The following is a 22,517-nucleotide window of genomic DNA, read 5'->3' as shown; positions in this document are numbered from 1 at the left end:
TGGTTGGAATTGATTGTTTGCGTTTCTGCTGGATGGTTTGCTTAGCCGCTGCCATCGTAAATCAATAGCTTCATTGTACTGTCGTTATTACTGCCGCGAGGACACTGACATCATCGAGAGGCAGGCTTGTGGCCTTGCTGTTTGTGTATGCAAGTGTGCGTGCTTGTGTGCTAGTGTGTCTATGTGTGTGTTTCTCTCTTGTGTGTGTGTGTGTCTGTGTGTGTCAGCAGAGAATCTAGCACAGTGTCAATCTAGCACAGCCAGAGTCTAGCACAGTGTCTCATCGGAGTGAGTCCCTGTCCTTACCCACTCTATAATCTACCCCATCCCCTCCCCAGGGGTAAAACACCTCCACTCTGCCTCTTTTGGGGTATCAGGAATGCGGTCTTGAGGGTAGAAGAGTCTTGGAGGAGGTTGGAGAGGCTCTCTTTTAGCCTTTTGTCATTATGCTGCTTGTAGTGATTTGGACTCTCGAGTCTTAGTGGCTGATAGGTGGTAGGACTGTAGGAGACAGAGAGAGAGAGAGAGAGCGTGTACAGCAGGTTCAGAGAGAGACAGAGAGAGAGAGAGGGAGAGAGAGGGTGTACAGCAGGTTCAGATCAGTCATGCGAAGAGGATACTGTGGGTTTGAGAATGTTGGTGTTGCCTTGCTTGCTTGTGTGTGTGTGTGTGTGTGTGTATGTACAGTCAAAAGTGTTGGCATCCATGCTAAAGTTGACTAAAAAGAGGATTATAAAATCATCTTTTGGAAATTTATCTTAATGCCTTAAGTAAAAAAATGAGGAAATATTCAACTTTTAAGGACACCAATTTTCTTTGTGAATGAATAATGTATCATAAATAAATAAATGTTCTTCCTTAAAATACAGGCGTCATATGTCTGACTGTTTGTTTGCTTGTTTGTTTGTGTGAGGCTCTGCGGTATCTGACTGTTTGTTTGTTTGTTGGTGTGAGGCTCTGCGGTATCTGACTGTTTGTTTGTTGGTGTGAGGCTCTGCGGTATCTGACTGTGTTTGTTTGTTTGTTGGTGTGAGGCTCTGCGGTATCTGACTGTTTGTTTGTTTGTTGGTGTGAGGCTCTGCGGTATCTGACTGTGTTTGTTTGTTTGTTGGTGTGAGGCTCTGCGGTATCTGACTGTGTTTGTTTGTTTGTTGGTGTGAGGCTCTGCGGTATCTGACTGTGTTTGTTTGCTTGTTTGTTTGTTGGTGTGAGGCTCTGCGGTATCTGACTGTGTTTGTTTGCTTGTTTGTTTGTTGGTGTGAGGCTCTGCGGTATCTGACTGTGTTTGTTTGCTTGTTTGTTTGTTGGTGTGAGGCTCTGCGGTATCTGACTGTGTTTGTTTGTTTGTTGGTGTGAGGCTCTGCGGTATCTGACTGTGTTTGTTTGTTTGTTGGTGTGAGGCTCTGCGGTATCTGACTGTGTTTGTTTGTTTGTTGGTGTGAGGCTCTGCGGTATCTGACTGTGTTTGTTTGCTTGTTTGTTTGTTGGTGTGAGGCTCTGCAGTTTCTCTCGCTGCTTCATGGGCTGCATGCTCAGCCTCCTCTGCAGCCACACCTTAAGCTGCAGTGCCCAGCAGCTGCGTTCTCACAAACACACACACACACACACACACACATGCATACATAAATGCTCTCTCTCTCCCCCCCCCTTTCTCTTTCTCTTTCTTTCTTTCTCTCTCTCTCTCTCTCTATCTATCTGTTACGCACATACATACACGGACACACCCCACACATTCAGACACACAAGCACACACACATGGCATGCAAAAACACACTCTCTCTCACCCATGCATGCATACACACACACATCCCACACATATTACACACACATACACAGGCTTGCACAAAAGCACATATACTCTCTCCCACTCACGCTCAACCCATTGCTGTGTTTGTGTGTGTGTGTGTGTGTGTGTGTGTGTGTGTGTGTGTGTGTGTGTGTGTGTGTATCTGCAGTGGTCTGAACCTGGCACCGGTGGCTCGCCTGCGGAGTTCATGGGAGAAGCTGCCCAGCAAGTACGAGAAGCTGTTCCGCGACCTGCAGGACATCTTCGACCCGTCCCGCAATATGGCCAAGTACCGCAACGTGCTGAGCAGCCAGAGCATGCAGCCGCCCATCATTCCCCTCTTCCCCGTCGTCAAGAAGGACCTTACCTTCCTACACGAGGGTACGCAACACACACACACACACACACACACACACACACAGAGCCACCCATCATCCCGCTCTTCCCCATTGTCAAAAGGACCTCACCTTCCTACACAAGTGTACACATTACACACACACACACACACACACAGAGGTGCCCATTATTCCCTTCTTCTCCGTTTTAACAATGGACCTCACGTCACCACTCACCTGACACACTCACACAAACACACTACACTGTTTTGTTCCAGCCTTTTGATATCTCTATCTCTCTTTCTCCCTCTCTCTTTCCCTCCCCCCCCTCTCTCTCCCTCTCTCTAATCTTTTTCTCTCTCTCTCACTCTCACTCTCTCGCTCACACACACACACACACACACACTTGACACACTCACACCATTTTGCCTCCGTCTACTCCATGTTTTATTTAGTCCTGAAGGTGGGTTGGAAAGGTGGAAATCCCTACACTGTATTACACACTGGCTTATTCTGCTCCCGTTGACATTTCCAATGGAATTGAATTTAACAAGGGGAATAAAAGAACAATAAAGTATAGACTTTGCACTCAATCTTTCAAGCCTTGCACACTTTTGAGAACGATTTCTATCTTAAACAGCCAACAGTGTCTAAAATTTTATATTATAAGATTAAGTTTTAATTTTGCCCACCAGATTTTAAAAAAGTAGTTTAGTGTGCATCTTTAATGTTGAAAATGAAGTAATAAAAGATCTGGGCATTTCATTACTTAGGTACAGGCTGCTTTTTTGCTTTCTTTGTCTTCCTGCTGACTATTCAGAGGTTCCGAACACGTTAACTGGTTTATTTATGAATTAAAGAACCATTACTGCTGTGTAATGGTGCTTATAGTATTGCTGCATTCAGTGCTCTCCCTCGTAAGCACATCCTCTCAGGAGAGGCCAAGTCAGGCCTTTCACTTCTGTTTTCCTTTCCTCTCCTCTCCTCTACTCCCCTCCTCTCCTCTCCTACTCTCCTCCTCTCCTCTCCTCCCCTCCTCTCCTCTACTCTCCTCCTCTCCTCTCCTCCTCCTGTACTCTCCTCCTCTCCTCTCCTCCTCTCCTCCTCTCCTTTCCTCTCCTCTCCTCCTCCTCCTCTCCTCTCCTCTACTCCCCTCCTCTCCTCCTCCCATTTGATCTGCTTCGCTCTGCTCCGCATGGAGAGCTTTATTTTTAGAAGGTGTTTTTTTTGTTGCTGGCAGGGTTTGAAGTGTGTGTGAGTGTGTGTGCGTGCGTGTATGCATGTGAGTGTGTGTGTCTTTAAAAACACGCTGACGTGTTGTTGAAGCTGAGCCCGTTTTTTTTTTTTTTTTTATCTTCACAGGGAACGACTCGAATGTCGACGGCCTGGTAAACTTCGAGAAGCTGCGGATGATCGCCAAGGAGATCCGGCACGTGGTGCGCATGACCTCGGCCAACATGGACCCCGCCCTCATGTTCCGACAGAGGTGAGCCCCCAGCCCCCACCCTCCCCCCCACCCCCGACCCCATGTCCCCCGACCCCATGTCCCCCGACCCCATGTCCCCTGACCCCTGTGCCCCCTGCTCCTGTCCGCTGCCTGCTGTGCCAGCTCAGACTTCCTGGCATCGTGCCACTGACAAGTCTGTGCCACCCCACCGGGGCTCAGTCACTCTCTGCCCCTCTGTGAGCAGCTGGTCGAGGAGCCGAGAAAGCGGTCAGTGCGAAGCGGCCACGGTCCATTCAATAAAAGAAGTTATTATGAGGAGCCTTAGGGGATTCCCTCAGAGACGGCTCAGAGTGGACGACGGCTAACTTCTTCCTCTGTGCAGTGTAATCACATGACGCCTTTGGCAACACAGAAATATGTGTGTAGCCGCTGTGCAGCATGTGATTTGCACAAGCTGAGAGCTGCGTATTAGCAATTCTTTTGTGACGCGTAATGATAATAACATTCTTGCCTGTTCAGATGGACAGTACTGCCATCAAAGGACCGGAGAGAGTATAGGTCCACCAATGCGAGTAAAGGATCTCCGACAGTGACAAATAACCATCTGTTTAAGTTAAGTTCAACCAGTGTGTTCCCTGTAATGTTTTTGAGGATTGTCCAACAAGCGTCCTACTGTGTCATTAAGGCTACAGTCTGAGAGACCCTTTATCTGTAGAACAGATGCATATTGATCATTTAGCCATGTTACATTATGGCATCACTGAAGTATGCAGAATGAGGTTAGAATTACAGGCTTCAGTTGAGACTTAATCTGAAATCCTTTATAGTGAGAGCAGAGTATTCTTTGGAGAAAAAAGAATATTTTGGAAAACCAAGAAATCTGTCCATTGCTTGAAAAACATGTACAATGTAATGTGCCTGGGGTGTCTGAGGTCTTTGACTTTCTGTAGGCTACTGTTAGTTGTTACTGTTAAGTTTGTTTATAGGATAACTCATTTTAAAATGCCCCCTGAGTGTAGCACTGTAGCTGCCTGGCTGCTCTAGCTGTTGGCTGCAACAACTCGAGCTAGGCATCACTGGTCTATTTTTTATTTTATTTTTTGTATCGACAGTACTCAGTGACCTCGAGAAACAGAGATCTAATTTAAAAATAGCCGGAGTTTTGGTTTAAGTCACCCCTCATTTCCTTTTTGGGGAATGGATAGATCCTCTTTTACACCTCTGTTTGATTGCATTACAGTCATACAGCATGGGACTGCTATCAAACAGCTGATCCTCTGGATGAGTCGGGATTTAGACTGTCCTGAGTGAGGGTCGCTGTGTAAACGGGGTTTGAGTTTGGGGCCAGGTCCTGTCTGCTGTCCCCCACCCACCTTCAGCTGTCCTTCCCTACATCTGTGTTTGGGTTTCTCCTTTGTGTCTGTGTGTACACACTCTCACATCTGATCCTGTCCTTCCCTATGTGAGTTAGTGTGTGTGTGTGTGTGTGTGTGTGTGTGTGTGTGTGTGTGTGTGTGTGTGTGTGTGTGTGTGTGTGTGTGTGTGTGTGTGTGTGTGTGTGTAAAAAAAAACATCCTCTCTGTCTCTGTGTCTCCCTCTATCTCTACCTCACCTCACCCTTCATGGGTCTCGCCCGCAGGAAGAAGAGGTGGAAGAGCTTAGGGTAAGTGTGGTGGCACTGCGGCCAGCATGGTGCACGTGGTGCCAGCCTGCATGCCCGCCTGAGACAGAAACATGCATCATCCATGCCATCCTCCTCCTCCTCCTCCTCCTCCTCCTTAACCTCCTTCCAGAGCCCTGGGCGCATCTCAACAAAGCATCTGCATTCGCATCCCTTTTTTTTTTATATATCAACGAGAACAGCTGTAGTCGAGTTTTGCAAGCCTGACTCCTGTTTCATTTAAGCCCTTCATCCTCTAACCCAATTTTATCCCATTCAGACAATGTTTTCTTTTTTTATCATTACTCTTCCCGTGGATTTATTGTATTGAGTTATTTTAAGCATGATACACCATTGAATGTGAAGCCCTCATTTTCATGCATGGTTACATTAACCCGTTTGCGACAGACAGACAAGCTGACAGCAGAAAGAATTTGCATTTGAGTACACGCGGCGCTGACTTCAAAAGGGCGTGAAAAGGCGCCAGAATAGGCCGGGTGACAGGGCGCGTGCCACTTTGATGTGGTCCAGAATAATTATGCTCCGTGGATGATCTGCGGACCTGCGCAGAAAGCATGAGCTGTGTAATGACTTCATCTCCACTAACCTTACGTGGGAGGCTAACAATCAGATTTCTCTCTTTGTTCCCATCCTCCATCCTCCCATTATTCTCTCTCTCTCCCTCTCTCTCCCTCTCTCTCTCTCTCTGTCTCTTTCTTTGTTCTTTGTCTGGCATTCTATGCCTGGTCCATCTCTCTCTTCCTCTCTCCCTTTCTTGCTCACTTTCTGTCTACCCCTTCTTTCCCTTTCTCTCTCCTCCTCCCCTCTCTCTTTTTCTCTCTCTTTCTGTGTCTATCCTTCCCCTCTCTCTCCCTCTCTCTTTTTTATCATTCTCTCTTTCTGTGTCTATCCTTCCCCTCTCTCTCTCCCTCTCTCTTTCTCCCATTCTCTCTTTCTGTGTCTGTCCTTCCCCTCTCTCTCTCTCTCTCCCTCTCTTTCTCTCATTCTCTCTTTCTCTGTCTATCCTTCTCCTCTTTTCCCTTCTCTCTCTCCCTCTCTCTTTCTCTTGTTCTGTCTTTTTCTGTCTTTATCCTCCCCTCTCTTCTTCCCTCTCTTCTTCCCTCTCTCCCTCCCTCTCTCTCCCTCCTTTCCTTCCGTCCCTCTCCCCCCTGTCTGTCCCCCTCAGGTCACTGAGTCAGGGCAGCACTAACTCCAACATGCTGGACGTCCAGGCGGGTGCCCATAAGAAGCGTGTGCGGCGCAGCTCGCTGCTCAACGCCAAGAAGCTGTACGAGGACGCGCAGATGGCCCGCAAGGTCAAGCAGTACCTGTCCAACCTGCAGGTGGAGACCGACGAGGAGAAGTTCCACATCATGTCCCTGCAGTGTGAACCCGCCTACAGCACATGTGAGTTTGGGGGGTGTGTGTGTGTGTGTGTGACTTTGTTGGTCACAGTAGCATACAAATACAAAGGATTACCGTCTGTACAGGAAGTACGAATGGAAAAGTAGTATTTGCATCTAGTCACTCGTGCCTCTCTTGGTCAACTAATGAAGGAATGAAGTTGCATTGCTGACAGTGTGACGGACTAATGCATAGCACCTGAGAACCCAGTTTCTTCACACCTACCTCACTACGCATTCACTGTCTTTGTCATTCCTCTGCTGACTGTGGAAAGCAGGCCAATGGTAAATCCAGCTAACAGCTAACATCAAATGCTAATCAAATGCCACTTTGCAAGAATAAACTGTACGACTATCAAGGGAAAGTTTGCAATGTTAAGGAAAGTATATTCACTATAAAGTTCTCATCACTCCAGCATTCAGGGTTCCCATGGGTGCTTGTAATCCTTGAAATTTGATTAAAAAAAAAAAAAAAATGAAATCCTTGAAAGTTGATGAATTTTGAGACAAGAAAATGAAAGCCTTGATTTTGACAAATAGACATGGGTCATTGAAGTGCTTGTGTCAAGAGACCACACAATTTGCCATCACTGTAAAAGCACCAATGAGAAGTATTTAGAGGTGTTCACATTCAAGCCTCTCTCTCTCTCTTTTTAATTGTTGTCTCCAAGCATCTGCAATGACTGCTAGTTCTCACTGTAAAAAAACTCCAAGTTGTAAGGTGATACATGTGAGAAAAATGTGAGGAATGCTGTTGGACAACAACATAACTGGTTCCGTATGTGTTGATTGGATGTTAAAAAATTTAGAACCTGATATTAAAGGATATGCCTGAATAGCAATGCTCAGGTAGCCTGGACAATCCAGACCCTGATAATCTAGAAAGATTAAGGGTCTGGCAAAGAACAATGTAATGGCCCAACTCGAGGGGCGGCAACAAGCATGCATTTAAAAATCTCACTGCACGCAATTGGATAACACTAGACCATGTTTACTCTGAATGATTTCGGACTTCGACGCAATCGGATAACACTACGACCAATTTGTACTGTCCTCCAACGTTGCAGCGCTGCAACTTGATTTCCAGGGTAATGCTCAGGAACATTACCCAGTATTGCTCAAAAAATTGCCTTGTTTATAATTAGCTTAGCAGTAATTTACATTGATCCGTTTGTCAAACAATGCTGGGTCCTTGAATTTGAGATAATTGGGCTTGGAAAGTCCTTGAAAAGCCCTTGAATATGATGTTTAATAAGGTGTGGGAACCCTGAATAATATGGCTTAGTAGCACAAGGCAGTGATGCTTTGTTAAATGGTGATCACAGGCAGTAAACACAGTCACTGACTCCCTCTTGTGGTGTCAGTGTGAAATGACAGCAACTGCTGGGTCCTCATCTGAGATCTTTGAGATGTGCTGCAGTAGTAGCATTCCCATGTGACGCTGCCATCTAGTGGTCTTAGATGCAAAGTGCATGGCTACACTGAGGTGAAGTGTCAAATACCATGAAGAGGTCTGTCTAATGCAACATCCTTAGGGATGGAAAACAATGTGTATATATAAAAAAAATTACATTACTTCAAGAATTCACATGTTCAGTAGATCCTGCCCGAATGATTGGGGGCGTTATGATTGGAGGCATTTTTTGGGGACTATTTAAATTGACTTACTGGCTTTGAATCCATATTACTGTAAATAGATTGACTAAGAGAAGAACATGTAATGATCCCAAAATGAAATTTAACAGGGACGAACTTCAGTTGATGATGAAGTATTGGATATGTATATGTTAGCATGTAGCCCGAGGGTGGGTTGTACCTGTCTGGGCCTGTTAGCTGTTGCATCACGGCTTGCCTCTTCATGTCTGCAGTGTCTAAGAATCTGAGTGAGAGGAGGTCCACTAAGTCGGACATGTCTCCCGTGTCTCTGCGCTCAGCCTTGCCCTCTGGGAAGTCCCAGAACCGCGTGTCCCAAGTCCTGCAGGTGCCGCCCGTCAGCCTGTACGGACCGCTCCGCAAGAAGAGCCTGGCCAAAGACCTGGCGCACAGTGAGTCTCTCCCCCCCCCACCCTGTCTGTCTGTCTCCCCCCACCCCGTCTGTCTGTCTGTCCACCCCGTCTGTCTGTCTGTCTGTCTCCCCCCACCCCCCGTCTGTCTGTCTGTCTGTCTGTCTGTCTGTCTGTCTCCCCCCACCCCCCGTCTGTCTGTCTGTCTGTCTGTCTGTCTCCCCCCACCCCCCCGTCTGTCTGTCTGTCTGTCTGTCTGTCTCCCCCCACCCCCCCGTCTGTCTGTCTGTCTGTCTGTCTGTCTCCCCCCACCCCCCCGTCTGTCTGTCTGTCCCCCCTACCCCATCTGTCTGTCTCCCCCCACCCCGACTGTCTGTCTGTCCGTCAGTGCTAGTCAAGGCTGTTGGTTCAACATCAAATTTTAGCTTTGTGTGTTTTGTTAGGGTTCTAAGTGTTGGTTTTGTGTGTGTGTGTGTGTGTGTGTGTGTGTGTGTGTGTGTGTGTGTGTGTGTGTGTGTAGACTCCGGTTCCCCCCAGGTGCAGAAGAAGCCGTCGAGTACGGGAGAGGATTGGAAGCGGCCGGAGGACAGCGTGTCGGCCGCCTCCTCTCTCCACTCCAGCCCCACGGTGTCCCCACAGGGCTCTCCACGCAAAGGTCAGTCCCCGACCTCTGACCCCTACGATCCAATGGCCTGCGGCTTCTCTGTGCCAGTGGTGTTTACTTGGAAAACGGAGCATTGATTTAAAAAGCATTGATTTAAAAGCTAAACCATTTCAGGGACTCCATATGGTGGCTGTTATGCTGCTACAGTACTATGCTGCTAGGGCTATGTTATTAAGGGCCATTTACACTAAGAACGATAACTGTAACAATTATGGTAAAAAAATATCCCTCAAGCTAATAAGAATGACAACATCCACACATAAACTATAATGATAACAACATGATGAACAATATCATTCGGGTCACTTTCCGTGATTGTTATATCGTTTTTGAGTGTGTTTAGGCACCGTGCCTGAATTCAGGTGTAAACTGGTATGCTTAAGATTTGAAAATAGGCAATGAGACTACAGCAAAGACCTTTTAGGCAAGTCCCTCCACTCGGCGGCCATATAGCAACGCTTTTTGGCCACTCATCGGGAGAAATTCAGCAGAAATACACGTGCGCAAGGCTTCACCAGTGGCGAGTTCACAACACATGATTGGGAAGATGTCTTCACAACACAACATATGATTGGCTCAATGTATTCACATGTCGACGTTTTGGCGAGGAAGGGGTGGGATATGTGTAGACAAACTAACCCCATGCATTTCTATGGAGGGTTTTTTGAGTGCTGTGTCTCCACATTAGAAAGTCTCTGACTACAGTATATATGACATCCTCACACATTTCTGATAACTTCATGCACAGATATTCTTATTGCTTTAAGCCCTGTTGATGTGAATGGCCCTTTACACATTATGTATTACTATAAGTCTCGAGGCAATGCTCAGCAATGAAAACGCACTGAATCAGAAAAAAAAATTCTTTTTCGTTTTCACTCTGATTCCTTTATCCGACTCTGTGACTTTACCCTCCCCTGTAGTATGCGGCCGTGAGCATAAGTGTGCATAAGTCTCTGAGCTCCGGTCAGACTCTCCTCTCTCCCCTTGTGTTGCAGGCTCCAAGGCGGGCAGCGTCAGCACCGGTGGCAGCAGCGTCCCTGGAGGTCCCGGGCGCAGCTACGGCATAGGTGGGGCTTTCCTGCACAAGCAGATCCTCCTGATGACCCGCCAAAACGGCGTAGACGCAGACAATGACCAGGAGCAGGACAGACAGGACAGACAGGCAGAGCAGAGAGACCTGGGGGGACCCAGGACCCCCAGGGCAGGAGGGTCAGACGTGGAGACAGGGTCAGGGACAGAGCCGCAGATAGCCCCCTGTCTGAGGAGGAGCGTGTCTCCCCCATCGACCCCGAGGCGCCCACCGCGCCCCGAGTCCCCCCTGAGGAAGAGGCTGAGCTCCCCGTTTAGGATGCTGAGGGAGAGGAGTGGCTCCAGGGAGAGGAGTGCCACCACCACCACCACCGCTGCCCAGGTGGTCAGGTGTGAGGACAGGCCAGAGCAGGACAGCAGCAGTGTTGACAGTGGTGGAGGTGGTGGTGGACCACTGGCCTTCACTTGGCTCTGCAGGAACAGACACAAGAGAAGGAAGACACTCTGATGAGGAGAGGGATAATAAAGCACCTACAGTATGCTACAGTGAACTAATAGTGAGCTGATAGTGAAGTAATAGTGAGCTAATAGTGAGTTGATGCCAAAGTGTCCCACTCACATCTCTGTCCACGACTGCTGCCATCAGGGAGCATTTGACTGTAATCTACACATTTCAATGAAGTTGCGATCATTAATTAGTATTAGTGATAATAAGTAAATTTGAGAGTGCAGTTTGCCACAGAAGGGAAAGTACAGTATAGATTAAAGAGTGTAAACCATTTTTCTGAAAAGCTGTTTTTGTCTCATGCAGTTTTATCTTCATGTTCAATTTCTAGACTACTTTGTTCAAGCATGAAATGTAAAATGTCCCCAAATGAAAGTTGTGTATATATAATTAAATGTAAAAACTGAATGCATTACTGTCAGTAAATGATCTTTTAACTACTTTTCAACAGAACATAAGGTACGTCGGTTTTATCGAAGAATTCCTAAATAAAAGGAAAAATGAAAGTCAGCCGTTTCAAATTTCCCTGCGGGGCCACTGTGAGCATATGGAGAGCAGGTTGCGGTATTAAGCGTGTGTGTGTGTGTGTGTGTGTGTGTGTGTGTCTCTGGCAGGCTACGCGCTAATGCCGGCGGGGAAGACGGACCTGTCGGACTCGAGCCACAGCGAGATCTCGTCGCGCTCCAGCATCGTCAGTAACTGCTCCGTGGACTCCATGCTGGCGGCCGCCCCCGAGGAGCGCGGCACCAACCACCAGCGGCCCTGCAGCGCACCCAACGCCAGCACCGCACACGCACACACACTCCCCCAGGCCGACGGCAGTCAGCCCTGCACAAGGTACTGTATACACACACACACACTCAATACACACACACACACATGATCACGCACACACACATGATCACGCACACACACACACACACACACACACACACTCCCCCAGGCCGACGGCAGTCAGCCCTGCACAAGGTATACACACACACAAACACACTCTCTCTCTCCACACACACACACACACACACACACACACACACACACACACACACACAGTCACATATGATGCAAACACACATACTGTACTGCTCATCCTCATCCCTGCCCAAAGTAAACATACACACACACACACACACAGACACACACACACACACACACACACAGTCACATATGTTGCAAACACACATACTGCTCATCCCTGCCCAAAGTAAACATACACACACACACACTCACACTTACACAAACTCATGCTTACACACGCCCTGGGCCAGGAACGTTTCACAACTTCCTCCTTGTTCTCTAATAAAAAAGTGATGGCAGGTCTTTGTACACAAACATATAAAACCAAAGCTGCTTTATTAGAATCGCATGGCAGCACACTGATGGATTAATGGGTGAGCTGTTTTTATGTGGACACTTTTTAATTCAGTCGAGTAGGTGGCGGAGTTTATAGAAAAGACTGTAATTACTCCTATCACTTCCTTGGGGAAATCAATAAATCTTGTGCATTATGTTACCCTTCTGGTTTCCTTGAGATAGTTTTAATATCTTGAACTTCCTCTGTGTCCCATCTGTATTTTTTATTTTCAACTCCAGTAAAAAAAAAGTCTTTCAAAACAAAACAAAAAAAATGAAACTCTTGACAACTCCGATAGGGGGCGTCTCAACAGGAGACCTTGTGTTGCATGTCAATCCAGACAGCTGCAGCAGAATGATTTTACTCTACAGATCCCAGATACAGCTTGAGACGCGCATTGCAGCTGTTGGTAGCCAATTGTACATTGCTGTTGTATCTTGCGTCATGTATTAATTAGGCATGGCTGTCGATCGGTCGCAGTGGGAAGTCCCCAACCAAAACCGCAAGGAATTTAACATCTTTTCCTGTGTATAGCTGCATGAATGATAGTTACTATGCAATGCAGAGCAACAGTAAAACTATTCAGACGTAGATGAATGTATGGCTGCTCTATGGTCGTTTTACTTGTATTTTGATACTTAGTGTGGGTGTGGCTAAATATATTAATTGTAATATATATATATATATATATTAATCTAGAAGTTGCTTAGACAGTGATTAACTAGGCATTGCTGCTTAAAATGGATTATGGCTCACCATTGTTTACTATTCCTCTCTGTCTCTCTCCCTCTCTCTTTCCCTCTGTTTCAGTTCGTTGGGGGCACGTCCCTCGGTGACGCGCGCCTCCACATTTACGTCGTCAATGAGCACGGACGAGCTGACGCCGGACCACGCCTCGGTCGAGACGGCCGACAGCGGGCGCGGCAGCTGGACCTCCTGCTCCAGCAACTCGCACGACAACTTCCAGAGCATGCCGGCGCAGCGCGCCCTGCTGGACCTGCCCTCTTACCGCCACTCGCAGCTCGGCGGCCCCATCGCCGAGGTGGAGCCCGGCACCGCCTGGACGGAGGACGCCGTGAACGCCACGGCCGCTGACCGCCACTCCAGAGACAGCTCCGAGCTCAACCCGTCGCGGCAGAGCTGGGCGTCCTCCAGCTCGCTGTCCGACACCAGCTATGAGGGCAACTACGGGACCATCAAGCGCCGGGCGGCCGAGCACTCCGCCGCGCAGGGCGGAGAGTCCTCGGAGGGCTCCCAGACGTCGGACACCAGCTACAAAACGGTCACGTCCAGCACAGAGAAGGGCCTGATAGGTGAGGCAGTGCCGCACGGGGGCTTACAGACGCCATGCTTGCAGTGTGTGTGTGTGTGTGTGTGTGTGTGTGTGCATGCTTTGCCCACTGTGGCCCTTGAGCACCGTGGCACACAGAGTGTTCTAACTCCACGAGTAGAGTGATTTTACTGTGGTATGGAATGGCACCAGCAGACGTTGGCATGGACAGGTCAGGCAGCGAGTAATGGCCTCCTTACACCACAACAACTTGGACAAGATTTTTGGAAAGATTCTTGAAAGATTGTAGTCTTTTGAGTAAAGTTTGAATGGGGGGCATTCGTTAAAGACTCCAATCTTTCAAGAATCTTTCCCGAATCTTGTCCAAGTGGTTTGGCGTAAGGAGGCTAAGTGTCGTACACATGGACTCCACTGCGCTGTCCTACCCATGTTAGCCCTCAGGATCTTGCTTATTGTAATAAATTAGCAACTTGATTTTGCCAAGTTATTAAATGAGCTTTAGTTCATTGTTGCCCATTGCCCGACTTTGAACGCTGCCCCCATATGAAGATCTGTAGGATGAGGAGGCCGTAGTGGACGCCGTTCTGGTCCTTTGCTTTGCATAGCCGGAGAACAGAAGAACCAAGCCACACACACACACACACACACACACACACACACACACACACACACACACACACACACACACACACACACACACACACCTCATGCTTTAGCTGCCGCTGCTGCCCAGTCCAGTTGTCTCCAGTATCTGATGTGCTTTTACATGCAAGCTGCTTTAAAAGCTTGAAAATGCCACTTCAAAGCATATGTCCTATTCTAAAGGTTCCTGACCATTAGATTGCAGGTCTGCTGGTGCCATTCATTTTGCATGAGTAGATTATTTCTTTTCATAGGAGTTTGTGACTTTGTGAACATTTCATTGATTTTTATTCCTTTTATTTTTTTTTCTTTGTTTACCATTCCCTCCCCACCCCCAACCCTTCCACTGACACCCACCCACCCCCCTCCATCTGTGTCACCTCCACCTCACCCCCCCCCCCCCCCCCCCTCACACACACACACCCACAAACACACACACTCTCTCCCCCCCCTCTCTTCCTTCCACACCCCCCCCCCCCCCTCCGCTGGCAGTGTACTGTGTAACGTCGCCCACCAAGGACGACAGGTTCAGGTTGCCTCCGCCCACTCCGCCGGGGTACCAGGGCTTGGCGCTGCTCGGCGACGCACAGGAGGGAGCGCCGCCGATGCCGCGGCCGCCCCACTTAAAGCCGCCCGACTATAGCGTGGCCCTGCAGAGGTCAAAGCTGGTCCCCAGCAGGCCCCCCAGTGTGGCCGCTGGCCCTCAGCCGCTAGCGGATAGTGAGGATGGTACGTGTGCCCGTGCCGCACAGACCCCCCCTCGGGGACTAGAGCAGTGTAGAGCCAGCTGCTCCTGCTCCTGCTATTGCTGCTGCTATTGCTGCTGCTGCTGCTGCTTGCTGCCTGCTGTGTGCTTACAGGTAGTGATGGGCAAATGAAGCTTTGGTGAACCACTAAACCACAGCAGTGTGAAGCTAGCAACGCTAATGAAAAAATCCAATATGGCTGCCACATGTAGATTTTTCAACATAAAAGTCCTTACCCCTAACCAGTATATGTAACCAAAAATATTGGTTTGCTAAGGACTTTTATGTTGAAAAATGTATGTGTGGTGGCCTTTCTTTTTGCTTTTCAGCTAGTGTCGCTAGGTTCACACTGCTGTGGTTCAGTGGTTCACCAAAGCTTCATTTGGCCATCACTACTTACAGGGTCTTATAGTCAACAAGCCTGATAACTGTAGTCAAAACTCCTGGGTTTGTCAGCTGTGACAGAACCCACTAAATATCAGGAGACAGCTTTTATCTTGTTGTTTAGGGTGTAGGGTGCTTGAATGATCCTGATATTTTTTTTAATTATTATTATTATTATTATTATTATTATTTTTAGTAAGAGTCTTATTTATTAATAATCAGAAGAGGTATCTGAGTATCAGTAAGAGGTCACAGTCACTGCTTGCTCTGCTAGTCTCACCTTGTGCATGTCATTGTGTAAAAAAAACATTTTTAGTAATTAATTTGCTTTCATAGTCAGTTACTCATAGTTAGCTATTCATAGTCATAGTTGCTTACAGTACCAATGTGACAAGATTTGGCTTTGATTGGCTCCTCTCTTGCAGACGAACAGGTCTCAGCAGTGTAAGTGCAGACACGTGACAGGTGGACGGCGCTGGACAGATGAGCGAATGAGTAAGACCGAGAGAGGAGAGTGGTCTCACAAGAGCTAGAGCACCACTGGGATTGCTGTGGCCTCCCCTCGAGACAAGAGCACACGCACCTCACCCGCACCTCTACCTGCCCACAGTGCAACCTCACCTGTCCCTTCACAAACAGTGTCACACACACACACACACACACACACACACACACACACACACACACAGACTTGTTTTTAGGCCATTCATAGTAGTGAATGGCTTGTTTTTAAACTCACTTTGCCTCAGGCTCCAGAACTGAATTGATAGCACAGGATGGAGTGTGTGTGTGTTCAATATCATGGCCTCTCGTGCAGAGGAAGGAAAAAAAACAATCCATGATGACAACCTTGGCTTTTTTTTTAACGATTTGCTTTTGTAATAGTACCTCTGTTGTATGTGACCACACTTAGCTCACCCTCAGCAGCAGTCTGGAACAGCGGGATTGAAGGGTTCAACTCGTAGATTCTCTAGTGGAGCTCCAAGTAGCACACAAGAGGGCGGATGTAATGGAGAAAAATGAGCTTACGCCACTTTTCCACCCGCGCCGTGCTGTGGTTCCGGCAGTTTCCGTAAACATTTGCACCAGAACATCCCAGTGCAGACCCACACTGTATCATAGTGTTTAGATTTCAGTGTGTAAGTAGGACTGACATTTGATGGTCTATTGCTAGCCCAGCTGGCCCCCAATTACAGTCTGTCTTGTGTTTTGGATTTAAAAATATCAGTCATTCAGATTTCAAGAAAGTACCATTTCTTTAAGGTGCCATTTTGAAAGCGCTAAATTCAAGGGGACTAGCTAAGGGATAATGGACGACACGTCACGCCGCTCAGGAGACGTTTGAGGTGATATTTATAATATTTGGTCTCTGGAGTTTACTGCTAAAGGTCTGTGGAGAGTGACCTGGAGTGGGTAGGTATAGCATGGATGTCTGATTCATGAATCTCTCCCAAGCCTAGTCCAGAAAGCTCCTCTACAGACCCTTTGGAGAGGGAATCAAGCTCACTCTGGAAGTGTCTAAGAGACAGGACATCGTGCGATCAAGGCATCCGCATCCACATTAGAGACGCGCTAATGAGTTAGTATGAATTAGACAAGCTCTTCTAGTGTGGAGTAGATCAAAGGGTCTTGGCATGGCTGTCTGTCCCTGGTGCAAACGTTTGAAACCAGTCTATCTTCTCTCTGTGTCTCACAGTGGCTCTGTGTGTGTCTGCTTCAAAAAAGAAACATGAGGTACGGGCAGCATGGTGCAAACACTCCTTTCAGTATGACTCAAACAACCAGTCGGAGTCAGAAAAAGAACAAAGCATCACCAACATAATAAAAGCAAAAGCTTTCTTTGAATGCAGTTGGACATATATATATATATATATATATATATATATATATATATATATATATATATATATATATATACACTAGCACTGTATAACCATGCTAGCGAGAGAGCTTTATGTTCATCATGTGTGGCCGACATGACAAGTGTTTACATAGAAACCCCATTTGTTTACAGTTGGTGTTAGCCTCAGTGGTTGTCAGTTTTAAATGTTGCAATGAGAAAATCATGGCTTTTTGAAATTGTTCTTATTGTTTTTATTTGGTATTAATGCAGGACATGTGGATGCAGCATCAGAAACTGTTCTTATTGTACCTCATCCCCTAACACATTCTCCCTCTGTCTTCCACGTCTGGCTCCTGCTCTTGTGTTCGTGTACTGTACATAACAGTGGAATATAAACAAGGACTGCTTGTCAAGGGAAATATATTTATATTAGTAGGTGTGTATTTGGTTTACCATTCCTTGTTGGTATAATGCCATTTTTGGAACAAAAGTACATTTTTGTATAGTATTTTAAAGAGACTGCTTTGATGTTTATTGCTTCCTGCAAGACAGATTCATATAATTTCTATGTCAGCAGCCTTGTAAGAAGGCATGGACGTGCAGATTTGTATTATATTAAGGGATAGAACTGGAGTATCTCATTTTTGGCTGTCTGGTTGCAAAGCTTACATTGTTTTGTCTTTTTAATTTCCCTTTGCCATTGAAAGACTTGAAAATGGTAATATATACATACAGTTTTTACATATATATTTTTATTTGTTATAAATTAATGTTCCTGATCGTGTATAGTTCAAGAGAAAGTCCTCTATAAAGACTGTATTTGTAATATTTTGTTATAATAAAAATTCAAGATTGCAGTTGCCCTGTTGCTGTGACGGGGCAGGAATCTATCAAGCATTTTCATTTCCTTGAGTTCACTTTTTTCGAGTTTTTGTTTACTATGTCATGTGTATTTTCTCAGTCTTGCATACCAGGAACTGTGTTATCAGAGGATGGTTATTTATTTAGTTTATTTATTTCCAGATGTTTTGTTTTTGGTGCCAGTTTGAGGCTCTCATCACTACCCCTCATCCTCCGCCCCCATTCCCCCTCCATCACCTCCCCCATGTCCAGGAGACTTGACCCTTCAGCAGGGGAGTTTTGACCATTCTAACAGGAGATTCTGTTCCGCAACAATGTACGGTTCTAAAATACCATGTTAAATATAGCCAGATAAACCCAGATATTCTTTAGAACGTTCAATTTCCAACATTCCTGTCACACCGGTGTGACGGTACCGGCTTAAGGGGTAAATCTAAGTCATGGGGCACTCAGCTTGCCATTCGATCTGCCTATTTGGCGCTACTGCTTCAGGGTTGAATGTCAGGTTCAGATGATCAGGGTTTATGGTCAATATCAGGGTCCGTGTATGCCTCAGCAGCCCTGCTTTGCTGTAAGACCAGAGTTAGTTCTGCTGCCGTTGTCCAGGTTCAGGTGAAGATCAGGGTCAGGAGCGCTGGCGGGACATACAGGCTCTGACGAGGTCGTGACTTAGAACGATAACACAGGGCACGTTCCCGCCCGTAGAATAGAGCCTGCTGTGTCTCGTCGCTCTCTCCATCAGAGCTTCCCAGCTCCTTCATTTGCACGTGATGTTTTTTTGCCTCCCCCCCCCCCAGCAACCTTGTGAAGGTTCCCAATCTCAATATGCCTGAAACAATCTGGAGCGAAGCTCAAAATAGAGTCCTTTATCTTTTAGCCTTAAAATACACTTCTGTGGCTTCCTTGGAAATATGATTGCAGTGCAGAGATTTGGATCAGTTTCTTGTGACTCACAGCGACTCCTCTGAAGGTTCACGAAACACATAGTGAAGCCGATGATGCACGCCTAGTGAGACACCCCCCATGCCCCCATTCCAGTTATTTTTCCTCTGTTCAGCTGATTGTATGACCTTGCAACCCTCATTCATATTCTGTGTCTTTCCAACTTAACATGTCTACATTCTTCAGCTAAATGCCATGAAGTATTTGTTCTCAATGTTCTAAAGTAATTCATGAGGATTAGTATTATAGTGTTCTTATGTATACAGGTTACAAACTACAGCGCTAAAGTGAGTCCTAACCATCCTATAACCTAACTGCATGCTGTAATGTAATTTACCTAAGAACATTACTGTACTCTTCCTTAAGTATATTAAGGACACATTATAGTCTAAAATGAAATTGAAAAAATACCTGACAACAACTCATGAAAATATAATAATAAATATAAATATAAGGTATGCCCATATAACCTCTTAGTAAATATATTTGATGCCATATGGTCTGTATTTGACCATAAGGCATCTTTAAATGTTCTTCAGCCCACGTTTATACGAGAGTCCTTAACAATTCTACAAAGACCCTACGAGAGTGGTCTCAACACCTGCGTTTTAGATCGTCCATTTAACTGCTCTCTGTGCTGTCTGTTGAGCCTGTGAGTGCCCTTTTGCCAGAGAGTCTTTCTCCTCAGAGGCAGTAATGAGGACCATTTCAGGTGTGGGGATAGTGATTTGCTTAGTGATTTTATTTTTACGTAAATGGCCCATGACCGCAATCATTATCAACAAAGAGGGGGGGGGGGGGGCTGCTAGTCCAATATTGCTCTGGTGTCTGGTAACTGGAATGCAATAACTGACGTTTGACCTTGCTGCTGTGCTTGTCAGGAGGGAGAGCAGCAGAACTGCACGTAGGCTAATTCACCTGCATAAGATTCACCTAATGGCGTTTGGCTTTATTTGATTTGTGTACATTTTTCATAGCTGATGTAACTTATGTCTTTTAGAAAGACTACTGTGTGTATGGCTTTTTTTGTATTTCTACTTGTGGCTGTACATACTTGTTATATTTTGTTTAAGAGGATGTTCAAAAAAATTAAAGCAAGAGAAAAAGGACATTTTATTTCTGAAAGTCTACTTATGAATTTTTGACAACAATAAACCCATAAATGTCATCTTTGTGTTATATTTCTTCTTTACACAACTGCTCCTGTGACTGAAATGCACTCTGACTTGAAATTCAGCCCAAAAACCTGTTAATACTAATTAAGTTGTAAAAATCTGAAAGGCTACTGTGACAGCCACCATGTTGGCATAAAAGTCAGTTCTGCACGCCCATCTTTTTAATTCAATCACCAAGAAACTCTGTGTGTTCTCGAGCAGATCAGTAAGTGGCCCGTACGTTCCAACTTGAAGAACATGGTCATGAATTAGTCCGAATCATCATCCAGCCCAGCTATACATCTTATTTGAGATCAGTGGCTAAGTAGCCAAACTTGCAGATATGAGTCCAAACCGCACGTCTGGAGAAGATTTGAACGCGGATGAAAGTTCCTTAATGATTTCCCATCATTGATATGTGATTAGTGAGCGAGAGAGGGGATGGACTAAGGAGCGGATGTCAGGCCCTGCATGTTAAGCACCTCATTCAAAGCCCTAAAAGTTCACAGAGAATATTTCAGAGGAGCAAACGGACACTTAGAGGGAAAGTTCACTTCTCCCGTGGGAACACTGCCAAGTGGAGTTCTTGAGAAATTATTCCCCGAAATTAGACACACTCCATGCATTAAACATCAGAAACGCGAATGCACCCACTGAGCTTAGTGATTGAAAAGAGATTGGCGAAGGGAGCTGAGCTGCGTTTGCCCTCCAACAACATGGTTACGCACCAGGACATCACTAAACTTACAGCCTCTTAAAGGCTGGGGAAATGTCACATATTGTTGAACTGGGCTGCAAAAGCCACATATGTTTTATTTATTCGTTTTCACCTCTTTTTCTGAACATTACTGAATTCAATTCTGCATTGTGGTTACGTTCAACAAGGTAGTTATATTAAGAATAAAAACTTATTGGGGAACCCCATGCAACAAAGTTCTCTGCTGAGTGCTGACTCATGGCTGGCACCATGTAGTCTGCACCACAAGGGTCTGGAGGACAGCACGTTGCCTTTGAGCACTTTCACCATTTTATATTCAGTTTTTAACACTTGGTGTGTTATTAATACTTATTTATTAGCAATCGACGTTTGTTTTTGATGGATGTTTGTTTGACTTTGCAAGGATCAAAGTGCTTCTGCATATACAATGATCATTCTTCAAAAGTAGGTCTACAGGGCAATATGTTTTCTTCTTTTGTGGATTTGTCCAGAATAATTTATTTTTTCTTTCCTGTGAAATTCTATTACCAAGCAACTGTGTTGCCTAGGAAATGGCCAGGATAATTTGAAATCAGTCTCTGTTTACCAAGGAAGCGACTCTCTTTGCATCCAGTGCATTGTTGATCGCTTTGTGGACTCATCTACTCCACTATTGTATTCTGATCACATGACAACGGTGTTTTTTACATTATGCTCTAAGACACAATTAGGTCTGTAATCAAAGATTTGATTTAATTCTCCCTGGGGTTGCATGTTTTAATAGATCTATTTTTGTCAGAGTGCAGACAAGCAGTCAGTGAATATTTGTCTAACTGGCTGTGATCTAAGCAAGTCAATATGTCTGTAATGTCATTATGCCATGAGCTTGTTTGAGTGACAGCTGATGATGAACTAGTTTCTGGGCTGTGGTTAGCTTAGCTGACAGTTAGCTGTCAACATACCTAAAGTGAGTTCCTCAAGTAGTCAGTCAGCATGAGAGGACTTGTCTATGAGCAGATTGTGTGTATGTGTGATTGTGTATTATATGTTGTGTCCCTCTGTGTGTTCTGTGTGTATACAATGGCTTTGGAGCTCAGCTCCTCTTGATGCTGTGGTTAAAATAACTCCCATAAATAGACAACACTTTCAATGATTTAATGGGTGTTACGCCCCAAACACACCCATGATTAATTGAGAAGCGTAAGAACAACCCCTTTGAACCAAGTGGACTGGACACACCCTAAATGCAGTTAAACCATATGCTTCAGATCATGGGTTTTAATTTAGATGGTCAAAATAGGGTCCAAAATGTGAATGCAACGTGCTGTTGACTGATGCAGTACCTCTGATAGCCACATGGTGGCACTGCATATCCTTTTTATACTCTGCTGCTCCTGGTCCCTTGTGTCAAAAACTTGGGATTGAGTTAAGCAGATTTGTGTGTGGCATGAATTAGACAGGCATGCTTTCTGTGGAAGACTGCCCAGTTCATTAGGCTACAAATGGGCCAAATCTGCTTTATGGAGCCAATTCAATTCTGGTCTATTGTTGAAGTGGTGATTATATTTGTCTGCATTGTTTGTCCTGATTTTAGAATTAATTTCCCACAGCAAGAAAATGCTGCTTCTGAAGAGTGCACATATTGTTTAGAAACTGCTTAACTTATAAGTAACTACATAATGGTAGTGCCACACTTATTGCATGCAGTTTGCACACAGTGGTAAACTCACCCAAGCCAAAGTGAACTGAGCTGTAAAAGTCTTTGCCAGAG

The 22,517-nt window shown here is 45.8% G+C and overlaps 1 protein-coding gene across 8 annotated transcripts in view; it reads left to right on the top strand.

Annotated features, from left to right (window-relative positions):
• rapgef6 (Rap guanine nucleotide exchange factor (GEF) 6) overlaps positions 1–20,063 on the top strand; it is a 90,187-nt gene extending 70,124 nt beyond the window's left edge. For 4 of the 8 annotated variants that reach the window (XM_076275132.1, XM_076275131.1, XM_076275137.1 and 1 more), the window contains 11 exons: positions 1,956–2,167; positions 3,484–3,607; positions 5,208–5,231; positions 6,415–6,635; positions 8,500–8,676; positions 9,155–9,289; positions 10,297–10,368; positions 11,450–11,672; positions 12,997–13,499; positions 14,612–14,848; positions 15,675–20,063. In XM_076275132.1, coding sequence (XP_076131247.1) covers positions 1,956–2,167; positions 3,484–3,607; positions 5,208–5,231; positions 6,415–6,635; positions 8,500–8,676; positions 9,155–9,289; positions 10,297–10,368; positions 11,450–11,672; positions 12,997–13,499; positions 14,612–14,848; positions 15,675–15,697 — 1,951 coding nt within the window. In that variant the 3' untranslated portion in view covers positions 15,698–20,063. The remainder of the gene's footprint in view (positions 1–1,955; positions 2,168–3,483; positions 3,608–5,207; positions 5,232–6,414; positions 6,636–8,499; positions 8,677–9,154; positions 9,290–10,296; positions 10,369–11,449; positions 11,673–12,996; positions 13,500–14,611; positions 14,849–15,674) is intronic. The other 4 variants (XM_076275133.1, XM_076275134.1, XM_076275136.1 and 1 more) reach the window with 2 other exon arrangements.
• Positions 20,064–22,517: the final 2,454 nt, after the last annotated feature.

This window comes from Alosa pseudoharengus, unplaced genomic scaffold (assembly GCF_046254945.1).
Source record: "Alosa pseudoharengus isolate Yale_2024_CS ecotype anadromous, Long Island Sound unplaced genomic scaffold, YU_APseudo_1.1 YU_APseudo_1.1_scf_8, whole genome shotgun sequence".
NCBI lineage: Eukaryota > Metazoa > Chordata > Actinopteri > Clupeiformes > Clupeidae > Alosa > Alosa pseudoharengus.
This window is presented reverse-complemented; position numbering and strand designations above follow the sequence as displayed.